Below are 16,435 nucleotides of genomic sequence, written 5' to 3'. Positions count from 1 at the left end.
TGTATCTGGTGTTTCTTGATTGCTTGTCTTGATGCTCCTCCTTTATGAGACACCAGTCATTGGTTTAGGGCCTACTATGATGACCTCATTTCCAACTTGATTACCTCTTTAAAGGACCTAACTCTCAACACAATTACATTCCTTTGGATTTTTTTAAAAAATTAATATTATTAACATATATTAATCATACAAAATAACAGGTTTATTATGGCATTTTCATACATACATATACTCTGTTATCCTCTCTTAATCTATTACCCCCTCCCTTCTTCCTAGATAATAATTGAGTTATTTTTAAAAAATTGTTGTTTTGGTTGTTTTGTTTGATTTTGTTTTAGGGTTTTGTGTAGTAGGTTTTGTTGAGACAGGGTCTTCCTATAGCCCCAGCTAGCCTGGAACTCGTTGTAGACCAGGCTGGCCTCAAACTCCCCCACTGCTACTTTCCGAGTACTAGGATCAAAAGTGTGCACTACTGTGCCTGACCCTCTTCTGGTCTCTCTTAGGTAGTATATTAAGTCATTTGTATTAATGGAATTATTAATATATTTGACTTTAGGTCTGCCATTTATTTTTGTTTTCTGATTGTTCTATTTTTATGTTTCTCCTTTTTTTTCTGCCTTCCTGCGAATTACTTGGCCATCTTTTAGAATTCCGTTTCAGTATATCTACAGTGCTTATATTTCTTTTTATGCTGTTTGCATAAAAAGACCTGCAAGGGTCTAATGCTGTCAGTTCTAAGTACAGAAACCTTATCTCCCCTTTATGTTCCTACAGGTACATTAACTAATACATTAGTTTTCTAGGGCTATCATAACAAAGTGCTATAAAATGAGTGTCTTAAAACAATTTGAATTTATTGTCTTGAGTTCTGGAGGCCAGAAGTCCAAATGCAGGTGTCTTCCTGCCATTTTCTATCAAGCCAGGGTGAGAACCCTTCCTTATTGCTTCCTGTTTTCTGGTAGTTGACTGGCAATTCTGGCCTTCTTTGATTTATAGTCTCTGCCTTTGCTGTCATATGATCTCCTCCCTGTGTCATCACATATTCCTGTAAGGACACGATTTTTCTTGAAGTAGGGGCCTACCCTGATCCAATATGACTTCATCTGAAATATCTATAGTGATCCTAGTTAGAAATAAAGTTACAGGGCTGGAAAGATGGCTTAGCACTTAAGAGCACTTGGCTGCTCTGCAGAGGACCAGGGTTCAATTCCCAGCACTCACATGGAGGCTAACAACCGTCAATAACTCCAATTCCAAGGACTCCGATACCCTCTTCTGACCTCCACAGGCATTGCATGACACAGGTGCACTTAGACACATGCAGGCAATACACTCATACACATAAAATAAAAACAAATAAAATATTTTTTTTAAAGAAATAAAGAGGTGCTAGGGTTAGGAATTCAACATATCTTTGAGGTGGAGGTGAGAATAATTCAAGTCATAGAGTATCTTTATCCTGTCCCATTTAAAATACAATTATCTGAAATAGTTTCTTTACATACATTTAGAACCACATCCTATAATATTATGATTTTTGCCTCAGTTGTCATATATTTTCTGTGTTGCCCAGGCTGGCTCTGAATTTGTGATCCTTCTGCCTCAGCTTCCCAAGTGCTGGGACTGCAAATGTGTACCACCACACCTAGCTGTGAATTTTCCCTTTTATTTTTTTTTCCTGTTTCCATCGCTTGTTCTTTTCTCATATTTGTTTTAATTTGTCAATTTAAAATAATAGTAATTTAAAAAGAAAACAGACTATCATTTTTCAAGTCTCAAGGTCCCTACCTAGTCCACTTCTTTCCACCTCTCCAGAGTTTTCTCTTTATATATATATATATATATATATTACAGGTTTGGAGTGGTATTTAGCAGAAAGAATAGGAAAAAACTCAATTTACTCTTTTCTCATTTCTTTCCTGTTTAGAGCACTCCCTTTAGCCTACTTTTATGATGGATCTGCTAGTGATATGTCCTCTTAGGTTTCCTTCACTTGAGAATGTCTTGATTCTTTTACTTCATTCCTAAAGGATATATTCCCTGTCTTTAGAACTCTGTGTTCCTTTCTTCTGGAACTTGAAAAATATGCTACTTCTGTTTTGTGATGGGAAGTCCTTTCTCATTTGAATTAATTTCTCTTAGAGATAAGGTTTTGTTTCTCTCTTACTGCTTTGAAGATTCTGTGGGTCTTTATTTTCTAAAGTTTGGCTATGATATATCTTAATGTCAGTTTCTTTGGGTTTAACATCTGTAGTTGGTTCAGCTTCTTGAATCTGCATGCTTAGAGTTTTCTGTTTGTTTGTTTAGAGGGTTATTTTCTTTTGTTCTGCTACCACATTTAAAAGTGTTCATCAGGCTGGAGAGATGGTTAAGCAGTTAACAACACTGTTCTTGCTGAAGATCCAGGTTCGAACCCCAGCGCCCACTTGGCAGCTAATAACTGTCCATAACTCCAGTTACAGGGTCTCCAACAGCCTCTTCTGTCCTCCATGGGCATTGCACAATTCGGGTGCACTTACACACATGCAAGCAATACACGTATACACATAAAAAAATTTTTTTTAAGTGTTCATCTATTCTCTCAAGTATTTTTCAGTCATGCTATCTTTCTTTCTCCTTCTTGGACGCCATAACAGGAAACTTAGTTTTTTTCATTATAGTGCCGCATATCCCTGAATGCCAGTTGCCAAGTACTGGTAGAAATTCAGGTTCTGCCTTAGCCTCTGTTTACAACCCAGTGAGAGAAGGAGGTTCTTGATAACTTCTGGGCTGAGATGGGAATTCTTGTTCTCTATTTGGCCTCTTACTGCCCACTGATACCATCCTGACTAGACATCTGTTGACACCCAATGGTATGGCCTTGTTAACTACCAGGCAAGTGTTGAGAGTTCTGACTCTTCAGTAGGTCTCCAGTAGATCTTCTTCAATACTACCCCAGGAGGAGTAAGAAGAGACCTGTGTTGTTTTCACATGAAGATGAAATATCCACATTCCTCACATTGTCCACCAATACTGCTGGATCCAAGCCCTCTCTCTGTTCTTAAAAGCTTTGCTTGTGGTTGGAGCACCTTCTACTGGCCTGATAAAGATGGAAATCTCCATTTGCTACATGGATTTAGAAGGGAACCACAGTTTCTTTGTGTTATTTGACTGTAGTAGATATTATTTTTTCTGTCTTGCCATAATGGCTCTTCTCATGATCCATTGACTAGAGAAAGTAGAGTTTGTTGGGACCTTTCCTATGTCTTGTATTTCCGAGTTACTGACTGGTTCATTCCTAAACTGGCAAAAAGAACACACAGGATAGATGAACCTGAAGAATATTAGGATAAGTGAAATAAACCAGGCTAAAACAAAGTACACTTGAGCTGGTGAGATGGCTCAGTTAGGTAAAGGTGCTTGCCTCCAAGACTGACAACCCAAGTTCCATCCCTGGGACTCACATGGTGGAAGGGGAGAACCGATTCCCCCAAGGTGTCCTCTGACCTCTACATGGGCCTCACTCATGGTGCATGCACACAGACTCACAGATATATAGATAAACACATACACTAAATAAGTATAAATAGTGGTTACCATAAGCCAGGTGGGGCAGAGAAGGAATGGGGAAATGTTGATCTAAGAGTACAAAGTGTCAGTTAGATAGGAGGAATAAGTTTTTCAGATCTATTACACAATGATTACTATGGTTAGTAATGTGTGTTTCAAAACAGCTAAGAGCCTGAATTTCAAGTGTCTTACCACAGAAAATGACAAGTGAGATACAGATATGTTAATCAACTTGATTTAATAATTTCACATTATGTACATAGACATGAGCTAGTACCCCATTAACACATGTAATCATGATTTGTTTTAATTTATCAATTTAAAATAATAATTTAAAAATGAAACACAAGGAATTCACTACTATTTTTCATGTGTCAAGGTCCCAACTCAGTCCACCTCCTTCACTCCACCTCTTAGAGTCTTCTACTATTTGTTTTTTATATAATGTACAGGTTTGAGGTGGTATTTAGTTTACTCAGTATTTAGTTTATTCAGTTTACTCCATCTTCCCAGAAACAGGAGTCCCCAGCTTATTCTGTTTTTAATCTGAGCATCTTAGGGAAATGTAGGAAAACTTAAACCACGGCCCTTGGCTTTACTACAGTCTGATAGGACGTAAGTGTGTTTAGAAACACAAATATGGACCTTTAAAAAGTACTTACCAATGATAATTTCTATGAAATAAGATCATCTTTCCTTTTTTATTTATTTTTATTTTATGTATATGAGTGTATTGCCTACATATGTATAAGTGCACCCATGTCGTGCAGTGCCTGAGGAGGTTAGAAGAGGATGTCGGATCCCCTGGACCTGGAGTTACGAACAGTTGTTAGCTTCCGTGTGGGTGCTAGGAATTGAACCTGGGCCTTCTGCAAGAGCATTCAGTGATCTTTGCTGAGCCACCTTTCCAGCCACAAGATCATCTTTCTTTTATCTGCCTTGCAATAGCTTCTTTCCTATATCTCTATTGGTGATCATTTCGTTTATCATTGTTCATTGTTTTTTTATCTGTCCTCAACTACATTTTAAGCTTCCTTATTTTTTTTTATTTTATTTTATTTTTTTTTGAGACAAGGTCTGCCTGTAGCTCCAGCTGGCCTGGAACTCACAGAGACTAGCTTGCCTCTGCCTCCCAATTGCTGGGATTAAAGGGGCATGCCACCATGCCTGGCCATTGTAAGCTCCTTAGCATCTTAATTTGGTAATCCCTAGAACCCAGGATCATGCTTCTGCATAAAAGTTCTTATATCAAATTGAAACTCTCAAACTTCCTTTGCTTTTAAATATCTAAGAAGATGTCTGAAAATTCCTATGGTAACAAAACATCTAAAAATTCTGGATAAAATAAAACAAACTTTTAGTACCAGCTGAGTTCAAAGCCCCAAAATCCAAAGAAGCTACAAAAGAAAGTGAGTGCCTAGATGATAGTCAGAAGGCATTGGAAGATACCAGGAAACTCGAACCTTTAGTTTCAAGAGCCTTAAAATAGCAAATAAAGGTTTTAGTTTGGGAGCTTACTTGCAGTTCAGTGATAGTGCACTTACCTAACATGCAAAGGCTCTAAATTCATTCCTCAGCATTGCAACAAAAATTAGAAGGCATTTTTTTTAATATTTCAGTTGGGCAGTTGGGTCAGGTATGATAGCCCCCACCTGCAATCCTAGCATTTGGAAGGCAAAGACAGGATCGCCTCAGGTTTGAGGCTAGCCTGATCTGCATAAAGAGTTTCAGGCTAATCAGAGCTATATAGCAAAACTTTTTTTTTTTTTTTTAAAGCTGGATGATTCAATTTTCCCATCACCGTGCCATATTACACATACATCCAGGACTATCAAAAAGAACTATAGTCAGTGAAAAACTAAGCCATGAAAAGGAAAGAAAAAAAAAAGCCTTCCAGTGAAAGAAGGTGGTACCTTGTCCTTCAGTCTCAGTTTTAGGTAGAAAAATATGACTCCTTTGAAAATTTGTAAGGAGCAGGTTGCAGTGGTGCATACCTTTAATTCCAGCATTCTGTGAGTTCAAGGCCAACCTGGTCTACATAGTGAGTTGCAGGCCAGCCAGCTGGGGCTATAGGAAGACCCTGTCTCAAAAAGACCAAAAAAAAAAGAAGAAAGGAAGGAAGGAAGGGAGGAGAGACAGAGACAAGGAGAGAGAGAGACAGAGAGAGAGAGAGAGAGAGAGAGAGAGAGAGAGAGTTTGTTTCACCAAATTGAGAGAATAATACAAAAAAGGAGGAAGACATGGGATTCAAGACAGGAAATCTAAACCAGGAGAGAAGTGAAGGCAGTTTTCAAGGAAAAGAGAAGGGAAGGGACTTCTCACCATACAAGCTTTACACCATACAAGCAGCCAGTCCAGAATGACATCAGACACAGACACTTTGAGACCTTTCTGTATTTTGTTACTCTTGCACCCTGTGTTGTATGAGTATTATGTCTCTAGAAGCTTGTCTATACTGAGCTTTGGTGGACTGTTTGCTGATGAACTTCTTGGCTCTCTCCCTTATGCCTTGCTACCTGGATAACCAAAGACATTCATTTCACACACACCTCCAAAGAATTTTGCTTTGAACTTCCACTGAGAGTTGAAGACTGGCCATGGTAAGTTTAGGAACAGAAAACAGATAGCACTCCATCCCCACTGATCATATTTCTGGCACATTTACATACCTGGCCTATGTTGTCACCTTGCCAGTTGCTCTCTCTATATTGAGCCCTGTGTTTCCTGTGACTTGCTCTTGTCTTCTTCAAATGGGGCTTTTGATAAACCCTCTGAAAAGCAGAAACTGGCCTATATCATTATTAACTTTGAAGATTTTCTCTTCAGAATTTTCACTAGACAATGGCAATAAGACCCTTTTCATACATTGCCAGGTTGTGCTTTCCTTGTGACTTTAAATAGCTATACTTTAATTAGAAGAACTATAACTATGAGAGAACAGGGCACAGAAACCCAGTCATCTACAATGCAATGGCTCTCCTACTCCTACCTAAGACATTTTAAATTATTTTTTAATTAACCACCTTTAAGCCAGTCATGATGGCACATGCCTATAATCCTAGCATTTGGGAGGTAGTGGTAGGATTACCAATTCAAGGTCATCATCCACTGTAAGTTCAAGGAATCCTGGGCTAGATGAGCACCCCTGCCTCAAAGAGTCAAAACATGGTTAAGTAAAAATAAATCCTTTTTTTACATTCATGTGCAAAAATCTTATAGTTAAAACAACAAAATATTTGAAATATCTGTTATTTGCCATTTGCCATGTTTTTTTTAAGAAAGGATAAAAGCTGTTTATGGATGTACACAAAGTATCCTACAAAATTCAGTACCTATTTAGAGTCTAAAAGGACCTTATAAATTAAATAATTAAAAGGAATTTTCTTAACCTATAAATTTGTAGCATATAACTCACTTAAGATACATTTTTAAAATTCCTGTAGCATCTAGATAAAATAAGGTTATACTAGCAGCATTTTACTCAGAGTTGTGCTGCTAGAAATCCTGTCAGATGTGGTTTTTGAAGAGTACAAAAGTATTCGCAAAAGATTACAGAAGCATATACTCTAGCACTGAGCTACACCCCCAACTCCAGTCCTCTAACTCTGTTCTTCTATTTCAAAACTGTTTTTTTTTTAAACAGAAGAATCACAGAACATGTACTCAAAAAGCTAATGGAAGTTAAGTTAAATTTAGCAATCATAAGAGTCTAGTTGGTATTCAAAGGAAAATCCTTTTTTAAAAGTTTTTATTTTTATTTATTTTTTTATTTTATGTGTATGTGGTATTGCATGCATGTAAGTTCACCTGTGTTGTGCAATGTCTGTGGAGGACAGAAGAGGATGTCAGATCCTGTGACTGGAGTTATGGACAGTTATTAGCTGCCATGTGGGTGCTAGGATTCAAACCCAGGTCTTCTGCAAGAACAGCCAGTGCTCTTAACTGAACCATTCCTCCAGCCCCTCAAAGAAAAATCATATCCTTATGTATTAATAGTAAATACTGAAAAGAAGAAAAAAATTGTTTTTGGTTTATGGGGGAGTAGGTTGTTTTGTATTGTTTTTTGAGACAGAGTCTCCCTGTAGCCCCAGCTGGCCTAGAACTTGCTATGTAGACCAGGCTGACCTGGAACTCATGAAGATCCACCTGTTGGGATTAAAGGCATATGCCACTACAAAAAAAATTTTTTTTAATGTACAATTTACAGTAACAACAAATGTTTAGAGTAAAAGCAACAAATGTGTGCCAGACCTGTCCATTGAAAAACTACAGTTTTTTGCTGAGAAACTAGTGGATCTAAATAAATAGAAAAACTATCTTTTATGGGCTAGAAAAAAAATCAGTATTGTTGAGATGTCAGTTTTTTCAACATGATCTGCATGTTTAGTATAATCAAAATCCTGACAGGCTTTTGGTAAATAAAAGCTGAAACTTGGTTTGGGCATTTATATAGAATACAAAAGATCCATGATAGGGACTAGAGAGATGGCTAGGCTGTTAAGAGCACTTGCCGTTCTTCCAGAGGACCCATGTTTAGTTTCCAACACTCACATGGTGGTGAACAATTGTCTGTAACTCTAGTTCCAGGAAATCTAATGCCTTCTTCTGGCCTCTGTTGACACTGACACACACGGTGAACTTAAATACATGCAAGCAAAACACTCATACAAATAAAATTAAAAATAAATGTCTTTTTTCAAAATAAGATAAAGAATAGACAAAAACAGCCAGGTGTGCTGGCACACGCCTTTGATCCCAACACTCAGGATGCACAGGCAGGCAGATCTCTGAGATCAAGGCCAGCCTGGTCTACATAGTGAGTCCAAGACCAGCTGGGACTACAGTCTCAAAAAATAGAAAAAACAAGGCCGGGCATGGTGGTGCACACCTTTAATCCCAGCACTGGGGTGGCAGAGGCAGGCAGATCTCTGTGAGTTCAAGGCCAGCCTGATCTACATATTGAGTTCCAGGCCAGCTGGGGCTACAGGGAAACCCTGTCTCAAAAAGACCCCCAAAAAAGAAAAAACAAAACCAAAACAAACACAGTTTTGAAATAGAACACTTGAGTTAGAGTACTGGAATTGGGGGGTATAGCTCACTGGTAGAGTATATGCTTAACCTGTACAAGGCTCTGGGTTCAGTAGAAATAAAAAAATCAAGAGAACTTCAGTGTTTGACTTATTTTGCTGTACAAATCATGACAATGCTGTACTATAGCTGGTAAAGGACAGACTCTAGAGAATCTAAAATAGACCAACACACTACACTGACCTCAATCTTACATTAAAAATGCCAAGGTAATTTAGAAAGGATCATCTTTTCAACTAAGTGCTCTAGAAAAATGAATTTTTGTTTGTGAGGTAGTTTCTCTCTTGTGTGGCCCAGGCTCACTTCAAATTCATGATCCTTCTGCCTTAGCCTCCCAAGAGCTGGAATTACAGGTAGGGGCTACTACACCTGGTAGAACATTCTGAATAATCTTATACCTTCACTTTTTTTCTTTTTCTTGTGCTAGGGATCTTTCCAAAGGCATCATGCCTGCTAAGGAAGTGTCGTTCCTTTGAACTATGTCCTCAGCCCCATTATAAAAATATAATAGAAGTAAATCATATCCCTAAATGTAAAAACTAAAATCATTAACTTCTAATAGAAAATATAGAAGTCTTTGCAGACTTTGATTAGGCAAAGATTTATTTATTAGGATATAAAAAGCACCAGCTATAAAGAAAAAAATGATAAATTGAAGTTTGAAGTTCATTATAATTACAAATTTTGGGGGCTGGAGAGATGGCTCAGCAGTTAAGAATACTGACTATTCTTGCAGAAGACCTGGATTCAAATCCCAGCATCCCATGGCAGCTAACATCTGTCCATAATTCCAGTTCCAGGGGCTCCGACAGCTTCTTCTGTCCTCTGTGGGGATTACACGACACGGGTGCTCTTGCCTACACGGAGGCATAACACTCATACACATAAAATAAAAATAATAAATAAAATCTTTTTAAAAAATTACAAACTTTTTGCCGGGCATGGTGGCGCTTGCCTTTAATCCCAACACTCCGGAGGCAGAGGCAGGCAGATCTCTGTGAGTTCAAGGCCAGCCTGGTCTCCATAGTGAATCCAGGACAGCTGGGGCTACAGGGAGACCCTGTCTCAAAAAGACAAAAAAAAAAAAAAAATTACAAACTTTTTGAAACCTGGGAAGACCAAAAAAAAAAAAAAAAAAAAAAAATTACAAACTTTTTGCAGACTGGGTAGCATGAGCAAGAAATGAAGGCAGGAAGGTAACTTGAGCCCAGGAGTTCAGGGCCATTGTGGGAAACCATAGAGGGAGCCTGGCTTAGAAAAAAAATGTTACAAACTTGGCTCTTCAGAATAGTGTTCAAAAAACAAAAGGCAAGTCACAGACTTAAACTATCTCCAAAGTACATATCCAACAAAAGACTGTATATAAAAGACTGTTACAACTCAAACAGTGAATACTACATTGAAGAAGATATATGGATGGCAAGTGAGTACACAAAAGAACACTCTGTTTTAGTGGTTAAGGAAACGCAAATAAAAAAAACTCAGTGAAATGCCACTGCACTGCTAGAGAAACCACACATATGGCAGCTAAAATGAAAGGGACTGACTGACATACCAGGTGTTGGATTTGAACAACTGGAATGACTTGGCTATGACTGGAGGATATGTAAATTGGTACTATTAGGAAAAATGCTTGGGGCTCTAGGAAGCTTGTCTAACATGCACAGTTAGTTTGATTCCAAGAGAGAAAGAGAATAGAAGGAAAGGGAAATGAAGTAAAAAGAGAAGGGAAATGGAAGTGAGAGGGGAAAAAAGGTAACATTTAGACAGTCCCTTAAAAACCTAAATATTCATCTGTCATACAATTTAGCCATTTTCCTCCTACCTATTTGCCCAAGAGAAATGAAAGTATATTTCTATATAATTTTGTAATTAGGAATATTCACAGATGAGTTATTTGTAATGATCAAAAACTGGAAACGGGCCAGAGATGGCTCACTGATTAAGAGCACTGGTTGCTCTTGCAGAGGACCTGGGTTTAAGTCCCAGCATCCACATGGCAGATAACAACTGTCCATAACTCCAGTTCCAGGGGATCCAATGTCCTCTTCTGACCTCAATGGGCATTGCATGGCACAGGTACATAATTGCAGGTGATACACTCATACACATATAATAATAATAAAATTTCAAAACTGGAAACAAAAATGTCTACTAACATTTAGACAAACTGCTATATCCATGCAACAGTGTATTACATGGATGAATCTATCAATACCAAATGAAAGATGCTATCAGGTAAAAGAGTACATATGATATGATTCCATCCTCTTTAAAAGAAAAAAAAAAACCTAAGCACTGAGATTAGAGATGTGAACCACTAAATTTGGTATACATTTAAATTTTCTAAATTTAATTTTTAGTTTTGTATCTTTATGTGGATATGTGCACATGAATGCAGATGCTCTTGGAGGGCAGAAGAGCACATTGCCTGGTGCTAGAGTTACAAATGGTTGTAAGTCACCTAATGTGAGTTCTGGGAATCAAACTCGGGTCCTCTGGAAGAGTAATATACGCCCTTAACTGCTGAGCCATCTCTCCAGGCTCCAGATATACATTTTCAATATATACATCCTAAACCAGGTGTAGTAATATCTGTTTGTAATCTCAGTACTTGTCAGGTAGAAGCAGGGAGAGTATTTACAAATTCGAGATCAGCGTAGTGTACTTGCAGGCCGGCCATAGCTACCTAGCAAGAACCTGTTTCAAAAACAAAGTACTTCATTGAAGCTATAAAATGTAAACATGCTATTATTACTGTATTTTAGGTAACTTATCAACCTTTAATTTCCTTATCAGTAAAGTGAAAAGAACATTTTGCTGGGGCTGGAGCGGTTAAGAACACTGGATGTTCTTGCAGAAGACCCAGGCTTGAATCCCAGCATCCACATGGCAGCTAACAACTGTCCGTAACTCCAGTTCTGGGGGAACCTCTTCTATCCTCCGCGGGCATTGCACAACATGAGTGCACTTACCTACATGCAGGCAATACATGCATACACATAAAAATATAAAGATAAAAATTTTTTTTTAAATATTATTTTGCCTTTTAGGGTCTTTTGAAGATTTGACGGGGGTATGCCCCACCCAAATAAATACCTCCATATTTAACCTTCCCTCCCTTTACCAAACTTTATTTTTCTTGAAAACATTTATAACAAATGTTTCATTTTCTTCTCCCAACCATGCTAGATCCCTGAGAGTAAGGACTTTGTCTTTTTAACAGCTGCCCACTCAATGCTTAGAACAATGGCTGACACATATATTAAGTGATTTTGTGTGTGTGTGTGTGTGTGTTACCTTTAGTGCCTGGCAGAGCATGTGCCTCAACCCATGTTAATTCAAACCTATCATCCCTGTCTCTCCTCCATGCCACTGAAAAGTTGTTGGACAAGTAATCAAATTATCTTCTTCACGTACTTAGTTTCTCAGTATCTTTACTTAGGTAAATGTTTGGCAGTTGTCCAGGCATGGTGGTGAACTGCTACAATCCACAGCTGCCTGAGAGGTTGAGGCAGGAGGACTTCAGGAACCCAGAAATTTGAGATCAGACTGAACAGTATAGCAAGACCCCCCCCCAAAAATATTTTGTATGTAATATGTGATTGGCAAAGGCATTAAAACATTTAATAAATGGGTTTGCTCTTCATTGTTTGAGAAACTTTCCTTCTCATAAAAAGGTGGCTTCTAACTCTCACCTCCAATCACGACATGACTTGAAGATTTTCATGTTGCTTTTCTTTTCTCCACAGGGTTTATCCATGGCTTAGAGGACTTGGTTATACATCCTTGGCTATCTTTTTATTGGGGTTTTTATTATGGAATGTAGATAACATCTTTTGTGACTCACTGAGGTAAGATATATTTTCCCAGAAAATACTTTTGGAAGCATTATATTAAGCAGAGAATTTTCTAGTCATGTAGAAACAATAATGTTCTAAAATGAATCTCTACCAATATTGACATTGTATAGCATAGTAGGGTTGAGTTCTGGGAATGCCTGTTTAAATAACCTAAAAATTAAAACCTCAAAATATTTCATGACCTTTGGATGTTTTACATCACAGTTAATCACAAGTTTACTACATCTTTGAAAACTACCTAATCTTTTTTATTGAATAAACAAAAATGATTTTGAATAACTGTTTAAAGTGCATGTAAATTTGTAAGTTCATATGATTGATGTTATTTTCTAAGAAAAGTGTCAGTCGGCAAGTTTCAGTTGAATGTTAAATGATCTGGTCTCTACAGCATATAAATTGCAGGAGGGAGAAAGGAGAAGTATAACATACAGATTTAAAAGGTTTAAGAGCTATATTAAGGGAGCTGGGGATATAGCTCAGTGATAGAGTGTTTATCTAGTACGCATGGGGCCCTGGGTTAGATCCCCAACATCAAAAAATCTGAGCAGTATAGGGAACCCATTAATTAGTAATGTTTTAGCCTTTTGTGGATCTTAGAAAAACACCCAAATATAGCCAGGTGGCACATGACTTTATTCCCATCGGGAGGCAGAGGCAGATGGATCTCTGTGAGATCAAGGCCAGCCTGGTCTACACAGTGAGTTCCAGGCAGCTGGAGCTTCAAGGAGACCTGTCTCCAAAAACACTAAAACAAATGTGGGACTCTGATTAATAATTATTTGCTATTAAGGGGTTATATTTTAAGTGTGAAATAGTATTATAGCTGTTTTGTAAAGTTTTCTCTTCTAGACATATATACTGAAATATTTAGAAATAAAATGATATGATGTCTAGAATTTTCCTCAAAGTAATATGGGAGACAGAAATGGATGAAGGTTTAGATGACATGAATTGAGTATAAATTGATCTTTATTGAAGTTAGGTAATAGATGCATTATTAATTTGTTTACTTTTGGGTGGTACAATGTTTTTCGAGATAATCTTACATAGCCCAGGCTGGCCTTGAGCTCACTGTGTAACCTAGGATGATCTTGAATTCCTTTTTCACCTGCCTCCATCTCCCAAGTGCTATAATTATAAACATTTGCCACCACACACGGCTCGCTCCTTATCTACTTTTGCACGTGTTTGAAACTCTATGTAGTAAAAATTTATATAAGTTAATGTAGAACTTTAAATGTAGGCAAATAAATACATACCTTGCTCAGACAGCTAAAGTCTAGCTGGATGTGGTGGTACATATCCATAATCCCAGAACTTTAGTCAGGAGGTTCAGGATTTGAAGACTAGCCTGAACTACATGAAACCCTGTAGGGGTGAGAGGAGACGAGAGAAGAGAAAACTTAAGATCTAGGTGTGTGTTCTGAATCAAGAATGCCCAGTAGAATGCAGAAGCTTTACATGCTGCATAGATCATCATCCCCTGATGAGACCCACCTGTGCAACTAGCTAAATTAGAAAACAACTAATTTCTCTAAATTTTAGTTCCTGACCTATGATACCATTACTAGTACTGCCTCCTCAGAGAAGCAGTAAGGTGTGTATTCACAGGTATGGGATTTATGGACTGTATGGTGGTATACTGAAATGAAATGTATATACTTCCTGAGTAGAGAACTAGCTAGACTAGTATTGCTCAAAGTGTGTTTCTAAAAGTAGTTGCTCCAGCCAGGCATGGTAGCACACGCCTTTAATCCCAATACTTGGGAGGCAGAGGCAGATGGATCTGTGTGAGGTCAAGGCCAGCCTGGTCTACATAGTGAGTTCCAGGCCAGGTGGTGCTACAGGAAGGCCCTGTCTCAAAAAGACAACAACAGCAACAAAAAAGTAGTTGCTTCATGGCATATTAATAAAGTATTACCTAAAAAAACAAGTTCTATGGATTAGTACGTTATCTGGAACAAAATGATAAACACTATTCATAGTAAGACTTTTCAAAGTCTTTAATCTATTAATGTGCATTAAAAGTTAGTAAGAGATCAAATTGTTTTCCACATGAATTTGAGTCATTTATTCATGAAACTTCTGGGAATATTGTTTCTCAGAATACACTTTGGAAAACAATACAGCAGATTGAAGGAACTTAAATAATTGCCATATTTTGAATATTTCAATAGTTGCCACACTGTCGATGCTAGTGCTAACTAAATATCTTTAATTTTAACTTCGTGGTTTCCCCCTTCTCAACACAGGAGCTTTCGAAAGAAGGTGCCACCCATCCTAGGTGTTGCCACACAGTTTCATGCATGGTGGCATATTTTAACTGGCCTCGGTTCTTATCTTCATATCCTTTTCAGGTAGGAAATTGAGACATTTTAGCATAGTATTGGAGGTGTTTTGCTTCCCCCCCCCCCTCTTATCTTCAAATAGGATTCTGGAGACAGAATTAGGATTTATGCTCCAGCTTTGCCTTTGCCACTGGGTAATCTTAAGAAATGCCCTCCCACATTTATGTCATGTGTATGAGGTAGTAGCATGTGTGTTCTGAGAGTGGATTGTTTACAGCTCACTGGTTTCCAAGAGAACCAATTACACCGGAGTCTTGATGGATGGCAGGAGGGTGTGATGGTGCATGATCTTGTCAAGTTTTCAATATGAGGCTTCCTCAGGGGAAAAGAACCCTCTCCCAGAAATAAGGTGGTTAGCACTTTGCTCCTTGTGCTCCCCTAACAGAGATTATTTAGGATTAGCTGCTTACAGTGAAAGTGGAATTCAGAAGTTCTCCATCCATACCTCCATATCTCACTACATTTATCAGTCTTCATTTTTCTCCAAAGCATATTTATGACCATATATGTGTATATCTGCACACACACACACACACACACACACACACATCCATTCACTGCCACCTCCTAAATGCACAGAACAATGCCTGGCACATAGTATTCACCCAGGATATATTGTTAAACAATTGAATGAATGTGTTCGTGCCATTCTCCACAAATGGTCACAGTTCGTTCTTCTGGGAATTGAACGAGCTAAAATATTTATATAGAAAGGAAGATTTTTTTCCTTTGAGCCAAAAATTCATGGCTTGGATCCGGTCTTAAGGAAACATTGAGAGACTAGGTTAAAGATCATTCTACAGAATGAAAATCCCGTGTACTTTTGAAAAATGTTTTTATTACTGTGTATGTATGTACATGTATGGAAATCAGAGGACAGCTTTCTGGGGTCAGTTTTCTTACCATGTAGGTTCTAGGGATTGAACTCTGGTCAGACTTGGCAGCAAGTGCCTTAACCTGCTGAGCTATCTTATAGGCCCAAATCCTGTGTTCTTTAAGACTATCAGGTACAGTGGCTGGAGAGGTGGCTCAGTGGTTAAGAACACTAGTTGTTCTTGCAGAAGACCCGGGTTCGAATCCCAGCACCCACATGGCAGCTAACAACTGTCCGTAACTCCAGTTCCAGGGAATCCAACAGCCTCTTCTGTCCTCCGCTAGCATTGCATGACATGGGTGCACTTACCTACATGCAGGCAATACATGCATACACATAAAATAATAGAAATTATAAATAAAAAATGTTTAAAAAAAGACTATCAGGTACATAAGAGAGACAAGGAAGGGCTGAGAAGTTTAGCTGGAAAAAAAACTATCAAGGTGTAACCTGTTGCTATGTACATGTATCTGGATAGTAATCTAGCTCAGAAAGCAAAAGAATCCATGCCACACGTAAAATGAAAATGAAGCCTGTAGCTTGGATGGTACTATTTTATTAATATTAATTACCTGCTTGGAAAGGTTGTATTATGATTATTTAGGAGAGTGCCTTTGTTTTGTTTTGGCAATACACCTTGGAATATCAAGTATGATAAAACATCATTGTAAAGACTATATAGAATATATATAGGGTTCAGTTTGTTTCTTGGG

General features: G+C 38.0%; 1 protein-coding gene across 3 annotated transcripts in view; it reads left to right on the top strand.

The window, feature by feature from the left end:
* The window catches only part of Acer3 (alkaline ceramidase 3), a 198,653-nt gene that overhangs the window by 149,271 nt on the left and 32,947 nt on the right, over nt 1-16,435 (top strand). For all 3 annotated transcript variants that reach the window (XM_029568869.1, XM_008844216.3, XM_029568868.1), the window contains 2 exons: nt 12,390-12,491; nt 14,753-14,857. In XM_029568869.1, coding sequence (XP_029424729.1) covers nt 12,390-12,491; nt 14,753-14,857 — 207 coding nt within the window. The remainder of the gene's footprint in view (nt 1-12,389; nt 12,492-14,752; nt 14,858-16,435) is intronic.

Source organism: Nannospalax galili, unplaced genomic scaffold (genome assembly GCF_000622305.1).
Source record: "Nannospalax galili isolate Female #2095 unplaced genomic scaffold, S.galili_v1.0 scaffold278, whole genome shotgun sequence".
Lineage (NCBI taxonomy): Eukaryota > Metazoa > Chordata > Mammalia > Rodentia > Spalacidae > Nannospalax > Nannospalax galili.
The sequence above is the reverse complement of the archived record's forward strand: the minus strand, read 5'-3'. Positions and strand labels throughout refer to the sequence as shown.